This window comes from Telmatherina bonti (assembly GCF_933228915.1).
Source record: "Telmatherina bonti genome assembly, chromosome: 12".
Taxonomy (NCBI): domain Eukaryota; kingdom Metazoa; phylum Chordata; class Actinopteri; order Atheriniformes; family Telmatherinidae; genus Telmatherina; species Telmatherina bonti.
The window spans coordinates 20545732-20570014 of NC_136610.1; the positions used below are offsets into that span (position 1 = coordinate 20545732).

At 42.3% G+C, this 24283-nt stretch overlaps 1 protein-coding gene across 1 annotated transcript in view; it reads right to left on the reverse strand.

The window, feature by feature from the left end:
- pcdh19 (protocadherin 19) overlaps nucleotides 1–24283 on the reverse strand; it is a 53366-nt gene that overhangs the window by 13733 nt on the left and 15350 nt on the right. The window contains exons 3-4 of the mRNA XM_079249840.1: nucleotides 9552–9610; nucleotides 7596–7768 (exon numbers count right to left, since the gene is read on the reverse strand). Of these exons, the coding sequence (XP_079105966.1) occupies nucleotides 7596–7768; nucleotides 9552–9610 (232 nt within the window). The remainder of the gene's footprint in view (nucleotides 1–7595; nucleotides 7769–9551; nucleotides 9611–24283) is intronic.

Consider the following 24283-nt stretch of genomic DNA (forward strand, 5'->3'; position numbering starts at 1 on the left):
TAAATAGCCTCCTCTGGCTCACTGAAGCTTTTTACTGTCATGATAAGAGTATGTGCAACAGCCTCTGTACTTGCTGCGCCAGCTGGCGGTATAGAGATTTGCACATTTAAAAAGACACTTCTGAAAGGATTCTTTGTTAACCTTTGGTAATATTGATTCCACAGCACATATAGATAAGATTATCACTCTGGGGGGTAAATTGTAATCAGATTATGATCACCTGTTCATGGCAGAATGCCCACATCAGACTGGTAGCGAACAAATAGGGTTGCATTCAGTGTTTGGGTATTTGACCATGCTTACTCACATCTATTTTCCTACACTGTCAGTTCACTTCAGTCCTAATTTAGTCTCTAGTTTAGTCTTTTTCCTGATAGATTTCCAGCTTATCAATGTGATCTCTGCTTCATAAAACTCTTTGTCGCTATCGTTTCCCAACTGCATCGACCTGGCACCAGTTGATTCTTCGAAGCAACTGATGGCCAAATAAAACTGAGTCCAATTTTGTCCTATCTTTTCAGATAATATCTCCTTATCAAATTAAGATTAGCAAGCAACAGTGTTAGGAGATGTTACATTTTGTTTGTAACGTTTGTTTTGCTACTCCAATAATCAATCGGTTACTTTTTAAAAGTGTCCTATTATGGTTGGAAATGTGTCTATGTCAATGATCCTTGTGTTGGCAAAGAAGGAAAAAATATCCCCGAAGCATTCACATATTTTCTGTGTCTCCCTGCTTCTTGGCAGACATCTGCGTACTAGTGGAAGGTATCCAACCCAACAGTTGTGTCAGTGTGCATTTGTACAGCAGCTCCGCGAGGAAAATGGCAAGTATGTGCATTATTTGAAATGTATGGGTAGAAAGAACATCATTGTAACAACAGGCATCTATCAGCTGTGAAGAGTTCTACTTAAAGAGTTAAGAAGTGTGTGTAAGCTAACCATGGTAGCAGCATCCATTGAGAGAGAGGGAGCTGCTGCTGCTGCTACAGCTCTGAAACAACAAAACATACAGCCATGATTTGTGGAGCCAAAGCAGAGGCTGTGTGGAAATGATGAGGATGTTGGTGGCGACAGACATGCTACACACCCTCTGGACGAGATAAATGATATGTGTGAGGAATTGCATATAGGGTGTTCTTTCTTGGTAATGTAACAAGTTACTTAAAATAATAATAATCAGAAGAAGAATCACCACAGCAGTAAGATTAATAAGGGGTTTTTATTTTCGTAGTAATTGGGTCGCAGCTCCTGCAGCCATAGAGCTCTTTGATTTAACCCCCAGTCTTATTACTTCTTTCTTTGTATTGCACTGGGGAAAGGGCCGTGTCCAAACTGTGATCTCCAAGAATTAAAAGCGCAATAGTGTGGTTAGAAAAATGGATGCTGTCTCAGTTGCTCGGACAAGAAGCAGAATCAATCAGAACCACAAAAGGCACGCAGACTGGAGACATCGCTATAGCTCTGCTTCTTGAATTTCACTCTGTTTCCACCAACCCGCAGTATTTCTCTCTCGTGCCATCTCTTTATCTTTCTCCTCGTCTCTCCCTTCCCCACTCCATTTCTGATTAACCTTTATAGACACACACTTGCAACCACACACACTCAATACACTGTGTACACACACAGACGGATTTAAAATTCAGGTACTCTCTCCTCTCTCTTTAATACACACTCAGCCCCCATCAACTTCTGCACATTACCTGTTCTTAATCTCCCTCCCTCTGTCTGGGATCATCCTGATCCCCCTGTTTTCCCATCTGCTGCTGATTGGGGCCCAGCTTTGCAAGGTGTTCAACAAACAACTGCGATTCACTTGGTTTCTGCGGAGATTATTAACACACCTAGCATGCCACAGCGTCATGAATAAGCAATAGAGATCCGGAGCCCTATTTTCTGTCTGCCTGTGTGTTTCCTCTCCCTCCCTCAGCCTCTGTGTCTCTCTTGCCCTGCCGCGTTGTGAACTGAATGCCAGGATTGTCTCGAAAATGAGCTGTCAGTGGAGGGCTTGCAATGAGATACATCAGGCTCATTGTGAGCCCTAGAAAATAATGAACTATTCCCATTTCTCTCTCTGATATGTTCAATACACTATCCATGACAAGTGCAAAGAGATAAGCAGTCCCCTCTTCAGCTGATTAAATACACTGAGTATTCAGAAGGGCTTTGGCAGAGTGAAAGTTCAAGGGACGCTGCAGTGGTATTATAACATTTCTATATGTTTTCGGTCTCGGCCGAAGACGAAGACGTTTTGTATGGAGCTTTATTTGTGTCTGTGCAAGTGTTTGCAGTCGAAGGAAGCACAGCTACAGGCAATGCTCGCAAAAAAGCAGCCAGGGAATCAAAATATGTCACAATAGTTTTAGTTGCTCACATCTCTTTACTTAACTCCACGATGAAGAATGTGATTGCACAAGATTTTTTTTTTTCTTTTTTTTTCTAAAGAATTTGTCAGTTTTCTTATAAGTACAGCTAACACATACAGGCCACAGGCAAATTTTCCAACACAGAAAAACACCCCAAACCACGTTGTTTAAACAGAACCAGTAAAGAAAAAGAGGTAGATACAGGAAAAAAAGAAAAAAAAAACTACAGGCTTTTTTGCAAGGAACAAAATCAATAACAGGCAGCTCTGTTGTATTATATTAGGTGTAATTTTAATATGACACAACCAGACACCTCACAGAGTAACACAATTTTATTCAGTGATAAGCACCATAACAGAGAGAAGCCCAGATGGACACAGCTTGAAATAACATTTTATTTCCTTCTTTTTCCCTCAAGTCTTCACATCTTGGTAGCAAATTCTGCATGTTGGTTGTTCATTACAGACTCCAATACACCTGCTAGTAAGCAATCTCTGGTGTGTTTGAGCACTAGTGTGTTTGCACTCTATCTTCCTTAATGCCCGAATTGCACAGAGCTCTTTGTCACTGTCAGCCATTTTACCTCCACCAGTTCCACATTAGATTAGGCAAATCCAAATCAAAATGGATGGTCCCAGCATAGAGTTTATTTGTTAATCTAATCATAAAGTATCACAAAGCACCACGCGCTGTTGCCAGCCTGCATCACAACAAGAGTTTTGATGCTTAATTCAATCAAAACGCTGTTTGAGAATCAGTCACATCATCTAGCAAATTCATAGTTACCTTGGAGTGAGGGAAAGAAAAAGAAACCCATACCTGTCACGCAGATTGTTTCTTCTTCTCCTCTTTTTATTTTCCCTCTCCAAGACTGCTTACTAGACTCTCAGCTCATCTCTCAATCTCTGTCTCCCTCGCACACAGGCTCTCTCCTCCTCCCGTGTTGTCAGCACAGCCCTGTTCCTGTTGCCTTCCTCATTCTGACACCTGTCAGCATTTTCGTTAGTAGATCAGAGAACTGCAAACTAGAAATGTTCCCGTGGTGAATTTAGGGCAAGTTTGCAGCAGAAACATGTGAGGTGTCTTTACACTTTCTTTAATTCAACAGGGAAAGTGAAGTGCTTGACTGGCACAAAGTTTGGAGATGTGGGTTTGAGATGTATGCAGTCGGTGGATGGAAAGAGATGAGGAGGATGTATGGAAGGTGAGAGAGAAAGGAAAAGAAAGGGTGGAGGGTGGGGGTGAAATCAATTAGGAACAGCGAAACCCTGCGGATGTGCTGATGGAAGAAGGGAATATGGAGGAATCTGCAGCCCACGGAGGGGGCTTCCATTCCTGGGCTCCAGCTTCAGGCACACACCCACAGGGAGCTAACAGATAGATGAGAGATAGTCTCCAGAGGTGGAGGCCAAAGAATATGTCAGAAATAAAAGAGGACTGTTCCCTGCTCTGGCTAATTGAGCAGTCTCAGTTCCCTTTGAGTCTAATAAGCCAAGAAGCAGGGATTTCATTTGATGAACGCTCACACAATGACCTGGAAAATTATTTCGAAAGCAAGACCGTAAACGTCAAGAAGCCGCAAATCCCACGCTGTAACATAACACGATGCTCCCTCTTTCCGTCCCGCTGAGATAACTTGAGCGATTTAACAATACGGGAATCTTAATCCTTGAAAACCATTGCTCATCCATATCGGGGGGGGGGGGGGGGGGGGGGGTATTACAGTGTGAGCTATGACAATCAAAGAAAGTGGGAAAAAAAAGAAAATAGATTAAGCTCCCTTTGTCACCAGCCCCTCAGAGCCTGTTCCCTGGCTTCTCCCTTTGACACTAAGGGCTCCACAGAGCCAAAGCTAGCATGTCACACATTTCCACCAAATCTCCCCTAACTTCACAGACATGCCTGTAAAGATAAAGAGGAATTCATTTTACGTGGTTCTTGTTCTCAGTTTAAAGCTACAGTGATATCATCCACTTTTATTCTATTGGCAGATATGGGGGAGCCATTACATGTTTAAGATATCGCTTCCTTTACAGATTTTAACAGATTTAATGTAATTTGCTCTTCACATAACTTCCCCTAATCTAATCCACTGGGCGAGGATATTTAAGGTCAGATTCTTCCAAAGAGACACACACGCCTCTTTAGATTCTTGGAAGTGATTCAACAAAGAATTATTCACTCGGATATAAGTCGGAAATCTCTTCACGGGCACTTCACTGAAAGTTACCTTGGTGGCAGCTAGTGGAGGAATAATGAATAGTGCTGCTGAAACCGCATCACCGAGGAGGAAATCACAACCCATGGACAGAAGCCAAATATCAAAACGTCTAAATTGCTTCAGAAAGAAATACTGCCCACTGTGATGTGGTTCTGGGTCAGTTTGCAGCTGAATCTCATCCTCAAATGGTTTCCCACATGAAAGCCAACAATATGACAGGGAGGCAGGGTCTTTGTGTAAAGGTAACGACTTGTCTCCTGGGCAAACAACATCTTTACATGGCACTGGGAATGGTAAACATTTGCACTGTAAAAGCCTGAGAGTTTAACCCTTCCTCCAATCCGCTTCCAGCTTCCTTTTGTTCTCTGCGCTTATCAACACAAGAAAACAGAACAATACAATAAAAAAAAAAATCACACAGGAAAACTAGGCGCTTCTATCCTCATCTTGTGTGTTGTTGTTGTCCTTTGGCAATTGCAGTCTCTCAACTTGTTTTCTGCTTTAGCTGGCAGGAAAGGCACACTTTACAGCAGTTATTCCCAGAAGACCTCTAAGCAGCAGGGTGTTTAGTAAACATGCCTATTTGTTTTCTGGGAAAAAAAACAAAAAAAACCTCCGCCATTAAATAGATTAGTGTCCGTTTTTGTCAATTAAGACAGATAAGCTCAAAGTAAACCACAACAAACGCCTGAAATGCAAGCGCCACACCTCTCATATTATAGAAACTGTCCTATTTCTGTTTCCTCACTGAAGTCAGTTTGCACAAAGGAAAAGAGAAGCAGGGAAATGATGCAGCTGGAGTTCTTCTGAGGAAATGTTGATCATGTGAGATCCTCATACATCAGGGGAGAAGGGTTCAGCTGTGCGTCATCTGCCCCTCACCGTCACCTCAGCCTGCCCTTTACTACACTGTATAATTAGCCATGTAATAAGGTGGACAGTTTTATTCGCATTGTGATCTTTGGTCAAATCATGTAACAACTATGAGCAGCCTCTGTGATGTGACTACTGGGGATGACTGACTTCTAAAACACATTCCAGAGAGACTATTCTATTAAATCCTTACTGACAAGAGTGTTGTGGGGGGGAAAAAAAAGAATCTGCAGGAGGGGTGTCATGAAAAGGGAGAAAGGAAAAGCCAATAACTAGCAAACACATTGTAATTCCAAACAGACATTTTGTTATCATGTGTTTTGTTCTGGTCAAAAAGAATGGACAGCACTGCAAAATAGCTCCATGTTCTGTTCAGCAGCAGTGCAGAGCTGCATTACACATTCAGGAGGCATGCATCCATTTTGCTGAAACAGATACAATCATCGGTGGTGTTAATGAAAAACGCACTGCCTCAGAGAGCTCTCCCCACTTGTAATATTCTTCATGTACATCATTTCTAATTGTCTCCAATAATGAGATCCCACTACCAGAAGACCTGTCAGCATGCATTTTTCTGAGTCATTGGAACTTTTGCAGGTTGTGAAATAATTACAGTTGGCAACCAATAGATGACCAATTCACTTTTCATTGTTCATTATAGTCCACCGCTGCCAGGGGAACACCCCGGACAAGCTGATTCTAATGGTCACCATTCTTCCCAACCCCAAACACCTCGATATGCATTTCTCAGCAAAGTCGTTAAAAAGCGAGAGCAGCCAGGGAGGAAGACGGAGCCATTTGTATAACTCTGTTCTTAATGAACATACAAGGCAGGTTGTCTAAAGTCATTATTCCTCAGTCAGACAACATAAACAGTAAAACTGCTCCAAATTAAGCATTTGTTCGGTTAAATATGCCAAGAACGGGCAAGGATATTTATTACTGCTTGTCAAGCCACACCCACACACTTCACAGTCCACTGGTAAAAATAGATAGCTGAATAATTTAAATAAATCACACAATCTTCACTATTTATGCGCTTCTCTCAAAAAGGATTCCTTTCCGATATCTGCGGCTCATTAAAATTTCTCCCCCTATAAGAGCTGAGGAAGAAGAGAGTAGAGGAGTAAGGAAGTAGGAAGTCTTTCTAGGCCAGTGTTGGTAAAAGGGAAGCAAAATTATACTGACGCTAACTGAGAGAGGAAAACCTAAATCTGGAACAAGTTTTGAAAATTGGAGCATGGAGTAAAATGTAAAGTTCACATGCAGCAAAAGATATCTCAAGAGGGTCCTTTTATCAAAATTAAAAAAAAAAAAAAAAAAATCAGGAAGGGGGGGGGGGGGGAGGGGGTCTTCTGCATTCTGAACTCAGACCGCTAATGGGAATCGTTTCAAAATGTCTGCAATTTCCACAAACACTGCCCATTGTCCTCTCTGAATCCACCGCACCTGTGTGTGTGTGCTGTTTCCTTTGAGCTCAGTAAATACCCTCAGGTGCATATAACCAACATCCTGGTCCACTTCAGACAGCTTTATCCTGCTTTCCTCCTCCTCTCTCCCCTCTTACTGACCCACTCTCTTCCTGAGCCTGACTGGCAGTAGTTAAGAATGAAAATGACCCTTACACCGACTCCTGCCAACCAAACGGATGTCTTCTTAAACAGCGAGTCAGAAATGAAACATCAACGTTAATTCCTTGCTAAATGATCTCATTGAATAATGGATGAGGGCACATGGTGATATGTAGATTTCCACCTTGTACCTTTGTGAGCCTAATTGCTGCCATTCAAGCACATCTAAAATCGGCCCAGCTTCAAGAGCCGACATGGCTTCTATCAGTCAATAAAGTTGTCTAAGCTCTTTTCAAAGGGTAGCCTTAGCTGTCAGAGATCCTTCACATTAGCTGCACCAGCAGGACATCAAAGACAAAAAAAAATAAAAGTAATGCTATTCATGCTTGCACATCAGAGACCTGCAATGGGTATAATGGATCTTAATAGACGCTGTTGTGGAGTAAAAACGGTCTCGAACACACAAACAAATCCATATAGGTGTTATCTAAAAAGTGGAAAGCATAGTCCAAAGGTTGCAGCAGAACTCTGAATGCACAAACACACGGGCGCAGGTTTCCTTACCTTGGTCTGGCAGCTGGCAAACATTAGGGGGGACAGTCATGTTCAGCATGTCATTGACAGCCGTGTCAACATAGTGTCCTCTCTGGACATCATGTTCACTGTCGGTTTGGTCGCTCTCTTCGTGGCCACTGTCCTTCAGACTGTTCCCCTCCAGGTCCTTGAACGTTGATGTGCTACATGGGGGCCAGGAGGGAGGAAAGGGAAATGTTGATTAACTGTCACATCACCTTCTCTCACATGCTGTCCTTCGTCCCCGTGTCTCTAATGGTTTCTGACGAGCTGTCTTTCCATCCCTGTCCTTTTTTTTTTTTTTTTTTTTTTTACCCTCAAGGATTCTTTGCCCTTTAACATGGTCCATTTCCATTTATTCAAAGCTAAAGTTTGGTTAAACACCTCTGAAAAGAACAAAGTCCTTCTCCAGCTTCTGTTTGCAGTGACTGCAGGATAAGGCAGCAGTTTAAATCTTTTGAGGCTTTCTCAGATTAAGTTTTTTGTACCTCGCAGAGATGTTACAAGGTGCTTTAGAAGGGGACAATTTTGGATGGACGCACTGACTTCAAGGACATCCCCGTGAACAAACAGGAGGCACGCACTCGCTGCAATCAAACAAATCCTGTAGTAATCAGGAGTTCCTGGAAGGAAGATGGATGGAGGAAGCACTGGAAGCATACAAACTGAGCGTCTGTCTTGTTAGGGGCTCACAGTCAATAAAGAGGGTGGGGGCACAATCAACAGCTGCACAGTAACAGCGTGATTTCCCTTCATTTGATTTCCATCCCACTGGAACAAATTCGGCTTTACAAGCCACACTAAATAGGGTTGAACATGTGTTTTCGTACGAGAGGAAAAGAACCCAAGTTCAGCGATCGACTCACAGGTTAAAGGAAAAAAAACCAAAACAATAAAGACAGGAGAATATAGTTGCAAACAAAAGTGGGCAAACAAAGTTAAGGCAGAAGAAGAGGAAGTGAAGGACAGAACAAGGTAGCAGCTTTCCCCCCAGCCTAAGCCAGACATTCCCCAGCCTGGGAGAGAGAGGACTGCAGTGGAGGTAATGCTGCCTCTCTGATGTTATCACTGTAATTGCACCTGTCCCAGACCATAGGCTCACTGGCTCCTGAGGGGATTTCTTTGTAGTATCCTGCAGAAGCCCACACTTGAATGCTCTTTGTTTACATAAATGCAAAGCCTCCTTTTTCTTTTTTATTCTTCCTTTTTTTTAAGGAAAGAAAAAAAAAGGGGGGGGGGTCAGGGGGTGTAGTTAAATTGTTGTAATGGGTTTTCAAAGGCTGATGTGGCCTCAAAAGAAACAAAAGGGATACCCTGGACTTTCTACAAGCAAGCCTGCTTACAAAAAAACCTCTGTAGGTGGAGGGAATTACTATATGACCCCTATCACAGCCCCCTCCGTGCTGAATTCCTGCAACCTTATCATCCGTCCTGGTTCGGGTTGACCGCATGGCAATGCACAGTGAAAACATTTATTCGTCACTTTTAACATCGACGCAGAAGAAAAGAAAAATAAGTGTTGACTATTCATGAAACTGCTGCCTTCAACAGTGCTGGAGAACTCGTTTGAACATTATTTAGCAAGAAGTTGTTATTTTTAAGTTCTAACTTCATGCAAATCCAAGTCACATGTGTTGCTAATGAGCTCCAGAGCAGAAGTGGAAGAAAAGTTTCATTTTAAATATGAAAATAATTACTTGCAGATTCTGCTGCTCAGGGTAAATGAATAACCTGAAAGAAAGATTCATTTCAACAAGTGTCTCCTAAATGCATTATAGTAATTCTATTTATCACCAAATCTTAACCTCCCATTTCAATTATACTGAATGAGAAACATGCAGGTACACATGCAAACGGCAGCAAGTGTGGCTGTGCTCTCATTAGATAAAACAATTACAGATAACAATGGTAATGAGGCGCTGGTAACAATTCCTAATCAAGACATACCTTTTAATGAGGTGGGCTCTGCTGTTCACATAACTGGAATCAATGGAATAATTCTCCGTCTGCAGGAGAGTGATGAAGGGGTAGGGGGTTGTGGAGGAGGGATGATGGGGGCAACAGAGAGAGATACTTTTAATAATGGAAGCAACCAAAATAATGTTAGCAGTAATTGGCTTTCAGTAGAAATGTTATTTTACACAAAGGCTGACTCCTATTCTCTTTCAAAGCACACACACACAGAGAGGCTGACTGGTAGTTGAGAGCTGAGGCGAGTGCTGCAGTGAGCACAGCCTCTCCTCTCCTCTTCTCTTCGCCCTCCCCGCTCTCGATCCCTTGCTCCCTCCCCGCCCTGCTGGTCAACCCACTGTCTTTAAAATGGAGTCATTAGGGAGAACAGACTATCATGCAGACGCAGGGAGGAAAAAAAAAAAAAAAAAAAAAAAAAGTTTCCCTTTACTTCTTCTCTGAACTCTTCACTTTTACCATGTTTGAGGAGACATGTAGAAATATGAAATAAATAACTGTAAAAGAAAAAGATGAAATTAAAAGTGTACCGGGGGAATCTTAACTTTGCAACTGCAGATGAAAAGCCTTTCAAAATATGCATGCAGCCGATTTCTGGCCCACATTAGAGAACACAGTTCAAAGGGATCAACCAGACTTTTTTTTTTTTTTTCCCAACATTTATTTAGCTGGGTGAACGTCTGACAAGAGGAGCGCATGGACACAGGAGTCAGTGTACGCTGAGCAGGTAGCCCCTCCACATCTGCCAAGCATCTACTCGCACTATGCGAGATGTCAGAGAGCAACTATAAAAACCCCTCAAAGGACTTTCCCAGTTCTTTCCCCACAAAATGACCCTTCAGACAAAGTTTGATAAGATGCAGGTGCTTCTGCAGAGAGAAAGCACAGCCTTCACTTAAAATTCCAGCATGTAGATATTGTATCCTGATAAAAGCTGAGAGTCAATGGCGGACTTCCGAGGGAAGTGTAGAGTGCCAGTATCAAAGCCTTCATGAAAAAAGTCACCCTGATGGTAAGAAAGGTTAATGCTGCTGCTGGAGCACAGTTGCTGATTATCAAGTGGACTGTATATGTGACACAGGTCTGCTGCTGAGGTAGCGATGGCCCAGCTGTCAAACAACCCAGTGTGCGCCTTCGCCAGCGCTCGCCTTATTAGATGTTAATGGGCTGGAACAGTTTGAACTTTTTTTTTTTTTTTTTTTAGACCCTGTACGGAAGTGCAACCACAATGCGGAGGAGTGGAACCAGTGCAGAAGCACTTGTCTTCTTGATCTCTTTTGAAATAAATGAATAAATAAAAGCATGAATAAAATAATAAAATCTATGCCAGCAAATCACGGCAGGAATGTGTGTGGTGTTTAATTCTGTCAAATTGCCATCATGACCTGTTTCTTGTAGTCCATGAAAAATAGAAGAATTTGTGCATTCTACTAAATGCGTATTTTTATTTTGTATTGTTTGTATTTTGTATTTTCAGTAACATAGAACATAACATGTTGTCGTCTCTTCCTGCAGAAGCTGGCTGTTGCTGGAGTTTACATGGCCAGATGTGTACATTAAATAATTAGGAGAAAAAAACAAAAACAAAAAACTACTAGTCTCCTCACTTACTTTACTGGAAAAATTTGCTGGAAATTTGACTCATGAGGAGCAACTTTGCAGCCCAGGGCACCGATTAGGTTTTGTTCAGTTATAATGCAACAAGTTTGTGCTGAAGGTTAGCATCGTCCCTGCTCTTTTTTACCATTTAGCCCTAATTTAAACTTTAACTTATCATTGTTATACCAAGGATAATTTGTAAAAAGGGATCTAATTAACATCTAATTATTATTCTATAATTTGAAGCAGACAGTGTTTGTTCTTTTGTATTAACCCTGACTCCTTTTGTTCTCATGCAGCCCGACTCCAGTAAATATCAAAGGTAACAGCAGTTGCAACATTCTGCAATTCAGATTAATAATTAATGGGGAGATTTGCACTTTTTATTTCATTCATTTATAAATCAAACTAAATTTTTTAGATGTGGTTGTATATGCTGTTTATTAAACACTGCTTTTTTTCTGGCAGAACACTGCACAGCAACATTCCCATTACCAACACTACTGTATAGATGGAATAATGTTTCTATAATAAGAAAATTAGGCTCTGCATATGCATTATGTTTTGTGCTGCACTTGTGCTCTCCTTTGATCCCACGAATTAAACCGCCTCATCTGTTACAGTGGCTGAGCATCCACTGAGAGACTAATGAAAATGCAAAGCATGAGTAACAAGAGGAAAACTTCATTTAAGAGACCAGATAGAAAATTTCTTGTGAACGTCACTCTGGCTGCAGCCAGTAATTGGTTTGGTAGACATGTTTGGTGCAAATACGGCCTGGAGAGGAAGGGAGCACGCCCCTGCTTTCAACTCAATCCTGTCCTGAAATGAAACTCTACTTTCCATATTGCAATTCTCTCCTGGCTTTTTTTTTTTTTTTTTTTTTTTTTTTTTTTTTTTTTTGGTACACTGAGCCCTCCTAAGGGCGTAAGTGCATCGGAGAGAGCCACCTTTAAATTTGCATTACCCTCTCTTCCACTTCAGCTCTTGGGAAGTGCAGCTACTCGTCTTTCAAGGAATGTGGTTTATTTTGTTTGTTATCCCATATTCAAAGGAAATAAACAATAAATCTTCATGTGACGGCATAACCTTGGGCACCGATGAGTCACTCAAAAGTGCCTATTCAGAGGAAGAATCGGATGCATTAGCCCTGGCTTCCTGTAAAGAAATGTAATGTCTTCCCCCCGCATTTCTGACCAACCTCAAATTGGAAGACATGTCAATATATCTTGGTGGGAGGTCAAGTTTCAGGCAAGAGGATGAAGACTGCTTAACTACAGTGAGGATGCCACAAATGGCTGCTTAATCAGGTTGGACAATGTGTTGTTGTGATTTGAGCGGCCCCAGTTTGGCGGCCAGAGCCACTCTATCCCCATAATTATTGTTCCGTTTCATCTGGAGAACTGGAGGCAGGAATGTAGTCCCCAGTGTCGCTGGATGACTGATAGGCAATGTCAGGATGAGGGGGGGGGGGAGTGGAAAGAGAGTGGAGTATGAGAGATGGTGAGGATGGGAGAAATGGGTGCGACTTGACCAGCAAAAGAATTGTGGTCCAGCAGCTGCACCTCAGTACCTTTCCTCTTTTCACCCTGTGCTCCTTTCTCTCCATCAAAACCTGAAGCCAGGGGATGTTGGACTTGCTGTTCTGCGACTGAGAGGAAAAGCAATCTCCTCGCCTAGTTGCTGCCGTAAGATTTGATTTGCCTTCCTCCCAGCGTGACAATTGGTTCTGTAGTCTGGATGCAAGTGTATTCATTGCATGGGGAGTAGCAGAGAGAGATGAGGAGGGGCTAGGAGGGAAGGTGAGGGGGAGGGGGGGATGACACCAGTTGTTACCCCTGTAAACACCTGACAAGTTCAGCAGATGTCACACAGATAGGAGAGAAAGAGAGAGAGAAAAAAAAGTCACACAGCTGCCCCACTGGAAGGATTATTGAGGCTGATACCGCACAGAGCTACATTTAAACAGGATAGACAGCTGGTAAAATATGAATAAATATAGTGACATGCATTAACATCATGCAGCAAAAGAAAAAAAAAAAAAAAAAAAAGGGATGCCTTTAGCTGCAAAAATTTTTGACTCAAAAATCTATTTTACCAGCTGCTTCGTTCTCTCTCTCTCTCTCTCTTTTTTTTTTAAATGGTCTGACAACAACGCAAAATACTGTAATCTCAAGACTGTCATTTATTCATTTACAGAGGATTTAATCCTGCCAAAAACAAAGTTGCACGCGATCAATCTTTTAGGCAAAGTTAACTTTGAGATCAATTTGATCTAATACAAAGGAGCAGAGGGGACTTGGAGAGGGTGAGTTAATGAGATTGGGCATCTAGAAGAAGAAAAACTGATTACTGAAGTGAGTGGCTCATGTCTGTCATGGATGCGACCAATGTCATCAATTTAGCTGAGAAAAAACATCCAACCATGCTTGTTTTGGACAAAGAATGGTCTTACGGCCACACTAAAATGCACAGCTTAAGCATACAGAACAACAGACGAGACAGAATCAATTAAGTCTGTCAGATCAAATTTGTCTGCTTCATTGTGTGGTTAAGCAGCATGAGGTTGTGCCTTGCTGCTGCAGCAAAGTCCCAGACTCCCTCAGTCCAGGAAAGAAATATTTGTTCCACATAATGTCCCTTGTTATTTATAGATTACATTGCTTAAAGGGGTGCTATTTTGGTATTTGGAGTTTTCTGAGCTTTCTACAGTGTTACAGTGTTGAATCCTCATCAGACATGTGAACGGCACCGTGTCTTATCACCTAAACGCATGTTTGAGTTTGAGTTTGAGTTCCAGCACGCTCTCCGTTCGGTTTCCAAGGCGACGAAAAACACGTCGTTTTAGAGAGTTTTTTCTACTTGGAAATCCTTGTGACGTCCCGGGGGATAAGGTTCGGTGATTGGTTACCTTCTACTGGTTAACAAGGGCATGTACAAATACATCAGGCGGGTGGAAAACGTTGGATAAAGTTATTTCCAACGATGGCTGGTGAGTTTACCAAAGAGACATCCTGCTGCATTCGTTGCTGTGGGTTGCTGTTTTCCACTTCGTTTTCAGGGTCTGATTCAGGTTCCAACATGTAGGGCTGTATGCTATGTGTTGACATTGTAGTTTTTTTGTTTTTTTTTCATTGAGTTCATATTAGCCTAATCCTTCTGTTTATGAGATGTTATAATGACGGTGAAAGCAGGTGCGGTGCGCGCTCCCGATGTAGTGCAGTGGCGGGAGGCGGGCCTTAATGCAGAAGAGTCTCAATCCACTCGTTTTGCCCGCAGGCTGATCTGACAGCCTAGGAGAGGGTCGGTCTGAAGTAAATAAAGCGATTTGTGACAATAACTCGATCAATCCCAGCCCTTCTGGGCTCAGAAATAAAAATAAATTAGCCTGAAATGCACAGAATAGTTCCACTTTAACGAATAGATGATGGAGAAGAGTTTCAGGGATTTACAGGCAAAACAACTATTAGTAGGAAAAAAGAAGGTCCTATAATACCACTAGGTTTGACTGTGGTAGACTGGAGCCAGAGACGAAAAATATAGGAAACTGCAGTAAAATACCACCACAGAGGCAGGGCGGTCGGTGTTTAAAAATGACTGTTTACAGATCTATGAACTCCTTTCATGTAGTGTTGCAGTGTAGACGGAGAGGAGTGTGTGGGTCTGCAGGTGACTTTCTTATCCTATACACTGTGCCTATGAAAAGAAATGCTTCACTTTGAGCTTCTTGTTCATCGCATTCTTGCACACACACTCACACACACACTCACACACACACACACTCTCTCTCTCTTCCCTATTTGCCGCAAAAGCACTGCTCCAACAATCCCTGACTCGCAATTCTGAACTGGCGCCCGACATCCTCGCCTCTGGGTCTGCACCCAGCAGTGCCTCTAAGCAGCTCAGATTCAGTCAGCATGACACCTACTTCCACAATGCAGGTGATGAATGCACCTGTTCTGGGTGGGCTGATATTTTGTTCACAATGTCTGAGAGTAAAAACACTAGGTATCGCAAACCTTTTGCGCTCTACCCCGGTGACCAACATCAACACCTTCAATTTGATTATAAAATTTCCCATAGACCCTTTGCCATCTGCTAGATTATAGATTTCCCTCTTCCTTCAGAGAGGGCATGGCCCCAGAGGGAGGATCAGCAGTAAAAAGGGTGAAAGAGTGCCTGAGGCACAGCCGTGGTTGTGGATAAGATTACATTTTCTATTTCTGCCTGCTAAGAGAGGCCCGAGCGTGATGAATACAGTGAGTTGTTACCATTTAATATCAACTGGCTTTCCTGCAAACTCAAATTATACACAATCAATTGTGACAAAAGTGCACACGTGTGACAAATACCCTGCCACATTCTCAGCATAATTTTACTTCATCACCCATAAGTTCACCCCAAACCCAGTCGGCCATTTGAAAATCAATCATGCTATGAAAGTGAGGGATTTAGTGGAGGGAAGCCTTTTAAAAGATCTGCCTGCTCTGCTGCTGTTTATGCATTTCTGCAGCCTTTGTGAGCCGCTGAAAAGAGAAACAAAAGACTCAACAAACTGAACGCCATCACAAGATCATCTGTGTCTCTGACCACAACAGTTAAGCGTTACGCATTGTTTGACTGCACATAGCAGTTCTTCTGAAACACAATGAAACAGATACGTAAAACAAAAAAAACCCAGCACTTTCTGCTTGCATTTTTGTGTCATTTTTCCTGCTTTCTCGTGTGAAATTGAGGGAATATTTCCCCATTCATATAAAAAACAATCAGTTCCTGTTCTATAAGGAAAAGGCCAAGGTGCTGTGGCTGTCACTTGCTCCACTTTTGCAACACATGCACGTAAAAATCTGCAGATCATCCTTCTCTCCCACATTGAGAAGCAGAGACAATAGCCCAGACCAGTCTCCATGTCACTCAGGACTTCAGGCTCACAGAAGTCCAGTTAGTTGAGATGTGATTAATTATACATACATTGATAGAAACAGCATTCTTTATTCATGAGCTTCTCAACGTCAAAACTATTTCCCTCCCTCTCAGTATGATGAAAAGATTTTAAATAATAGGACCCATTTGCAGACGTCTGCATTCCAGCGGAGACGGCTGATGCTTAAGGGGCTTAAGTCAGAGCCGTTGTCTTACACGGTTCAGGCCCAGCGGTTGGTGGCGGTGTGGCGTCTTGGGCAGTGTTCTTGTTTGGTCTTTGTTTGCAGACACAAGGTTGGTGCTTTTAAGCCTTTCAGATGGAGTTATAGTAGCCATTAGAGTGAAAAGAAGGTTTTGAGTTTCAGCATGGCACCAAAAAGAAGATGGGGTTTCATTAAACACCTGTTCAGTACTTGGGTCTGCATTTGTCTTCAGACACCATCTTTCAGGAGGTCAGAAAGAAAACCTGAGTACCTGCATGTCATTACAATTCACGGTTTAACACAGTTTAAAAAAAAAAATAAAAAGGAGGAAAACGAATTGACTATCTACGCCGTTTCCTAAAAGAAATCGGCTTAGTTTTTATAAAGCCTGTGGAGCCCAATCAAAATCAAATAGCGGGAACTTCCCCTTCAGGCAAGTCTTGAGGGATTTTCTCTAATTCAGATGTCAGACTGAAAAGTTTTCACACTCCTCTCATCCCCAAATCCGTTAATGTGCATATGGCGCCACATGAGAGGTAGGTGGTGATTTTTATGAATAGACTTCGGAAACGTTAAAGGAACATCTAATCCAGGTAGATTTAGTAAACCCCACCCCAATCCCCACACTATCTACACACACACACACACACACACACACACACACACACAGATGGGAATGGGTAAACAAGTTGGTAGCAGTTATTTCATTTGTCGGGGAGTTTTACTAGATAGCAGTTTCCATTCTCAGTTGTGGCCTACATTAGCCAGAGTTGGGAGGAGGGGGCATGATATTTTAGTGCACAAGATATTCCCAAAGGTTTCTCTTACCTCCCCTGAGCTAGGCCTTAAAAATACTCAGAAATGCAGCAGATCATGTAAACATATCTAAATGCCTACATGAGAAGCGATAAGATGAACAGCAACATTTCCCACTATTTTTTAATAAATCAGGAGCGAATAGTTAATGAACAAAACAGGAAACGTGACATCGATGAGAACAAAATAAAAATCTGTGCATCTGAGAGTGAGATCTAGATCCCCACCCCCCCACCCCCCCCCCCCCCACGCCCCCACCCCCCCCCACCCCCTCTGCCCCCGCAGCACCCAGCAGTGTGGCTTGGGGGACAATTCTCTGGGCGGTTTACAAGGTGGCTGCGGCTCACTTCGGTGCAGCTGTAGTCTCTCTGTCTCTGCTGCCCTCCCTCCCTGTTTTTTTTTTCTCTCGCTCACTGTGACAAGGCATCTTTCCAGACATTTTAGTTGGATGGAGATTTGCAGCAGCTCATTACAGACTGGGAGGCTCTCTGAGCGGATGCAGTCACTCTGAGATGGATTGACTGGGTCTGTTTATTGACATGCCTTAATCTGACACTGGGTAAAGGGAATGAGTCACCGCCTCCAGACACACTACCACATCACAGCCACTCCAGCAAATAGGGAGGCAGCACCTAGGATACGAGTGGAACTTCATCAGTGCTCATTAATCCAACAACCCCAGGCCACTCGCTCAAACAAACCATGTTTACACTGCGTGTTGGCTGGATGGAGGGGTGATGGAGCTTTTCAAAGGGCATGTGTGCAGGTGCTCAAATCTGTAACACACACACACATAAAAATGTGCAAACTGCGGCCACACACATATATAAAATATGCACTCCTGGCTTCAGCTGATCTGAAACCCTCCCGCCCTCCTAACCCACAACCCTGTAAACACAATATCTATGTGCACCAGCTGCTTAAACTCTGTCACGCAAATCAAAACTAATGCTCAAATCGGTGTGGATGATGTGGCTCGATGCCAGAGAACATATAAAAGAAAGATTCTTTACTTAGAGTTTCTAGCCTACGTCACAACCAGGCAGATCCTTTTAAAAAAATCTGGCCTCGGATGCCGGATATCTTTTTGATCCTGTTTGCTGCTTCAATGTGAAGCACATCTGGTGCTAATATTTAGGATGGTCCTTCTAGGCAGATGTCAGTGTTGGGATTGACAGCAGAGCATAATCTCCCTGCTGAAGACCACGGCATCTGTAAATCCAGCTTGTTAACAGGACTGTGACAGTCTGCCATTAGGGCACAGGCAGAACAAAAAAACGTCCCACACCGCCGTTCCCTTTCGGTTACACCGCTACTTTTCAGTTCGCAGCCTGAGAGATGTGAACAAGCAGTGGCTTTGTATCTTATATTCAACTGCAGACTTACAAAAGAAAAATTCAAGTAAGCAAACAAACAAACAAAAAAAAAAAAGCACAAACAAGAAAAGTGACATGCACAAGCCAGTTGCAAGCAAAAATAAATCTGTTTTGAAGAACGCGCACACACACAGTACAGACACGCAGGCAAACAAGTGAGAAGGAATAAACTGTGTGTGAGTCAGAAAGGCAAAAACATAACACAAATTTACAGTAAAAAAAACAAAACACACTTTTACGCACACACAAGCACACACATACAGTAGTAGCAGGGCAGAAAGTCTGGGGGGGGGGGGGGGGGGCTGCTGTCTCTGTCAGGGACTGGGAGTTTGGCAGCTTGAGAGCAGGGCCAGTGGAGAGGGGTCCAGATGCACTCATTCGTGAGGGAGGGTGGGGGGGCGTTTCAGTGCTGAAACACACAGGGATTAACTGCACTGACTTCATTTAATTTAATTTGTATTGGGACCGTCTTTGGGGGCAAACATCGTTTTTCACTGCGGGGGATATATGGGGTCACGGAAAACAGCAACAGCCGGTGGATCTGTGCCTCCTACCCCTGTGGCAGATCCACGAGGGGAACGCAAGGCATTGTGTTCTCAAATCTCAATTACACACAAACAATACCTCTCTTCTACACAAACATAAACAAACAGGAGCCGATATCTTGTTTAATTATGACAATATCATGAATTCAAATCCATCCAATTGACATGCATTTTAGGCACCGCATCCACCTTTCCATAGCTTGATTTCTTAAAATGAAGACCTTGAATCCTTTTGTTCTGCCTCCATAAACAACATGTAGTAATTTTCAGTGCTCATCAAAGCTCTGCTTTGTGTGCTTGTGTGCTTGTGTTCCTGTGTGTTGCAAACACTCACACTAAGCTGTTATCAACCAAGAACATATCTTAGGGGTGGATGTTTATCTAAGCCGATGCAGATTTGGTGGAGTTCTCTTTGTCTCAGTGCAGCGGTACATAATATTATTTGTCTATTTTTTTGTTGTTGTTGTTGTTGTTTTTTCATCATTTATGTCTCTGAGGCTGATATAGTTAGACGTCCTACAGTGGAGAAATCCTTTTAGTTACCCCCAAGGCATCTAATGTGCTTTTACTTGTAATCAGGCAAGGCAGAGGAAAAAAATTTGTACACAATCGAATAATTCAACTCCCTTTTGTGTCCCATGGAACATGATTTACACTGTTAAGCAGCAGACAAAAACAACTGCAGTGAGTGAGTGAGTACCCAACATGCCTCCACACAATTTACAATAGTTCTGTGGAAATATGGTGGCGATCAGCCATCAAATCTGTTGTAGCCAAAGACTCTGGTCATGAGAAAGCTTCTACTCTGTCTTGTGCAGGTGACATACACTGACAGACAGCTAATGAACCATGCACTGGAAAAAAGGTGCTTTATTACAGACATATCTAAAAATAAAAAATAAAAGAAGGGCAGAAGCATTGCCTTGTCAGTGCTAGACAGAAAGGACTGTACTGCTGGAGCATGTTCAAGACTTTCAGACTCTCACTGGCAATCGTTTTTTTTTCCTCTCTCTCCCGGCCCCTATCAAAAGATGTTACTGTGTAAAATGTCAAAGAAAAAAGAGGCAAGAGAAGTAATCTCCGTCTTCGTTTTGATCGCAAGTGGAATAATTGGAACCCTCTTAGGCTCATTACACGAGTTGCCCGCCAGCCAAAAGACGGCTCCAACTGCCCCTCTTCATTCATGTCGGAGCTTTGAAAAATATTGCTTCTTCTAGTTACAACTCTTTATGAGATGCAATGACTAGAGGTCCTAGTACCTACATTAACGAATAATCCCACAATGCCTTTGAAAATACATCTTTAAGCATCCACTGTCAAACATGGACTCTAAGCAGTAGTCAGGAAACGGCAACGATCTGGCTCTGTAATAATGTTATTATGCATGTTGTGCAGCATTTCTCACACTTAACTGTTTGGCAATGCCATTGTTCTCAATTACATAAGGTACTGCGTATACTGCAATGAATTCATTTGGATACCTATTGCTAATGGGCTTGTCGTCATTGCTATTAAACTCTGCTTGTAATTATTGTGACTATAATTACAATTACTGTATTATCCAAATTAACTTTATTCTAGGTTTAGATCACCCGTACTGACGGTAGCCAAGACACGCCTGTGAAGAATGGCACCAATGTCCCTTCAGATAAATCTGGCATAATTAGCTGTGCCTTACAGGGCCTGTGTGATGGTAATAATTAGAGCTACTGTAGCAAAGGTCATGCAAAACAATTTAGAGAGGACGTTGGCTGCATGGGAAATGGAAGGAGAGGAAGGAAGAGCTCAGATGAACACAGCAACTCCTTTCCTTGTCAGATATGGAAGGCATATTGTTGCCTTCTCTTTGTACTTGCCTCATTTTTTACCAATGCTGGGTAAAATATTAGAAAATGAGAACCCATTCCAGTGGTAAGTAGACTCCCGGCTAACGCAGTTTAAATGGATCCATGATTAGATTTGAGGAAAGTGCTACAGGATTTATGTGTGAATTGGAATCGATTCACTGCCTTTGAGGTGTGAAAGCTACCCCTTTCACCCTGCCTTTGCATCTGTTCATTAGTGTGAATTTAGTGAATTTAGCAAATTTAGCTTGTTTATTCGTACCTTTAGTCCTTGCTATTAATTGTGAAAGAGTGAGAGAAAGAAACGGGAAACCAGAGATGTTCTGTTCTGTATCACCCAGGTGCACAGGTTAATGAGCTGAGTCAAAAATGTTGACACAAAGGTAAACAAGTGCTCACTCTTAGGTGCTTCTATTTCTATGTTCCCCTCATGTGGCTCAGCTTTCTCTGCAACTCCCAGATTGCTCCTAAGCCAAGAGCTCAGGGTTCACAGACTGGGCCCACCAGGAATTCTCTCTGCTCCCTCACCTCACCACCATCACACACCAATGAATTGCTCAACAACATCATCCTCAAATATAGCATCTCAAGCATCGCATTTGTGTATTTCAGCAACTGTAGATGAATGCCTGTCCCCTGCTCCAGCACAACAACCTTAAAACCTCCTACCACTCCTCATAGCACTTCTTTAAAGCCTGATTCAAGAACAAATTGAGAGAAAATTCTAATATTTTGATCTTAAAGTCCTTATTTGTCCCCATTACAAAAATAAAATAACATAAAAATTTTTCTTGTATATTTACAATTTGATACCATGTGATGTAATCAAAATTGTTGCAGTGCAAAGGGTATCACCTGGACGGCAGAAAACAAGTATCAGATTGTGTTCAACAGAGTTTTGAGCGGTTTTTGCCAAAAGCATTGAAGAAGGTCTCAGAAACTGTGTGTATCAAATATGATGCATACTGCAGTAAAGTGATGCAAATACAAATAATACAAATAGCTCTGAGCAGGTGTGTTTCCTGTAGCTTTGGTTTTTCATGCAAAGTCAGGAACTTGCTATGTTTCAGTTAGTCCCTTACGCTAACTAAACAACGCCTTTCATTTAAGTTTTATTCAGATTTAATGACTTCTGCGCAGCTTATGACTGACTTAATATCTCATACAGTGGTTATAAATGACTTCCCATATTTTTTGGATAATGCTCTTATGGGCTTCCTTGATAAAAATTACACCGACAGATCAAATCTGTGCTAATCTTTTAAGCATAAAGCTCAAACCAGTTTGCTGCTAGCTTAGCTTAGCTTCCCACTAAGCACTAGACCTGATTTCAACGGTGTTGAATGTTGCACTGACCCTCATTTAGTTATAAATACATACAACTTTTTAGTTTAAGCAGCTGTAAATATTTAAAATGTTCCAACAATATGTATAATACTTATATATAAAATGCCCTACTGTGGAAAATACAGTGAAATAAATGCTTGTCCAGTCTTTTTATTGCAGTTTTGATCATTTGTAACATAAGCTCAGATCTTTCATGTCCAATTGTCTTTAAATCGACATTTTTTTAACCTCCATCAAAGCTGAAGCCTTTGCTTCAAACTGTTAACAAATATAGCTTTGAAAAAGCAAATGAGAAAACAAAGAGCATCGTAACAAGTTTTGTTGGACATCGAATTTAGCTGTTTTTCTTAGTCAGATTCCGCCTGCTGATAAAATTCACTGGGACTCGAAGATGAGGCATATGCTGGGATCCATATGCCTTTGTGACTGTGGGGGTTTAAAAACTGTAAACTGTGATTATCATTGATCTACAGCTGTCAGACGCCTAATCTCTATGACTCATAGCCACACTGGTCACATTGGGTGACGATGAACCATCCTCCTACACATCTGAAGTCCCAAACAAGTGTTGAGGGAAGCACTGATAAGCAGGTCCTTATCCATTTAAAGACACTCCCGTAATCCAACAGTGGTGGGAGGAGGAGGGGGGGCTTCAGCTTTAAAGGACTTAGTCTGGATTATTGCTGGTCCTCCAAATTAAACCAAAAGTCAGCTTTCTGCAGTTGCTCATGCAAGCTGGCAACTGGCTCGTTACCAACCCTGCAAACACGGCAAATAATGACGGTCTATAATTAGAACGTTTTCACACTCAGCCACTACATGATTTCACAAAGGAGCATAGTATATAAACCCGGTTCATCCCAACCCAAACATATTCTGTCATTCTCGACCCTTTCACTTCCCAGCTGACCTGCTGTGACGATGCTCCAAATATCCTCCGTGTTGTGTACCTGACTCCCGTTGCCAACCAGCTTAGCCGGTAGACAAGCTTCTCAGCCAGGGCAAGGCTGCTCTGTCCCCACTGATGCTACTTCCCATAGCAAAACAAGGCCAAATCTGGGGCTTAGAGGCTAAAATAATCATTACTGGGTAGTGAACAAATGAAAAGTCAGAACACTGCTCCCGCAGCCTGTCCTCCCCCAGTCCAATTGGTATTTTGTCTGCTGTCCAATCACACGCAAACAAAAAGGGGCAGCCACACATTAACATTTAGAGTGGACAATGTTTTGGCTGCAGACTGAGGGAAAAACAAAGCTTGGACTGGATTATCTCCTTTTGGAATAAATCATTCATACAAGCAAAATTACATTTAGGCAATAATAAAATAAAGGAAATTGCTTGACATTTAGGAAAATGTGCTTATTTAGTTATTTAGAGTACAAGGTAGATATGCTGCCATATTTGCTTAGTACAAGGGTTAGTTTAAAAAAAAACACACACACACACACAAAACCCAGCTCTGACCATAGGTAGCCTGCATCTCTTCGCTGTGTTTAATTCTAAGAAAAACTGTGAAGCTGAGCCAGGCAAACCTTCAAATCTTCACACAAGCACGATAAAAGGTATGATGTAAAAACGTGAACTTTCCTGCTGGTCGCTTTAAGGAGTCTTTAAAGCAGCTGAAGGCTTCTCTCCCCTCGCAGTGTTTATGTTCCTTAGCGTGCATGCATGTTATGTGCATTTATTATGCATGCTGATGCATTGATGTTACAGTCTCTGAACTAGATAAAAGTATCATGCAGTCAGCTCCTCAGTGACCTTCCTGCCGTGCTCTCAAAAGGAGGAGTCAATCTGTGTTATTAAACCGCAGAGATTATAAGCAATCTTCCCTTTAACAAGCACAGACATGTTGCCTTCCCTACTCGCTGACTTCGACAAACCTACACCATGAATAGATAATCTTGAAATAAGGAGGTTACTGGGGAAGCAACCACACTCGCAGCAGTCTGACAGACAGAAGCCAAGCGCTTTCCATCCATTTACTTGGCTGCCTGAGTTTTGGTATGTCAAAACATGGACGTGAGGGGAAAGTCAAGGAGTTGTGGCCATTACTGCTCC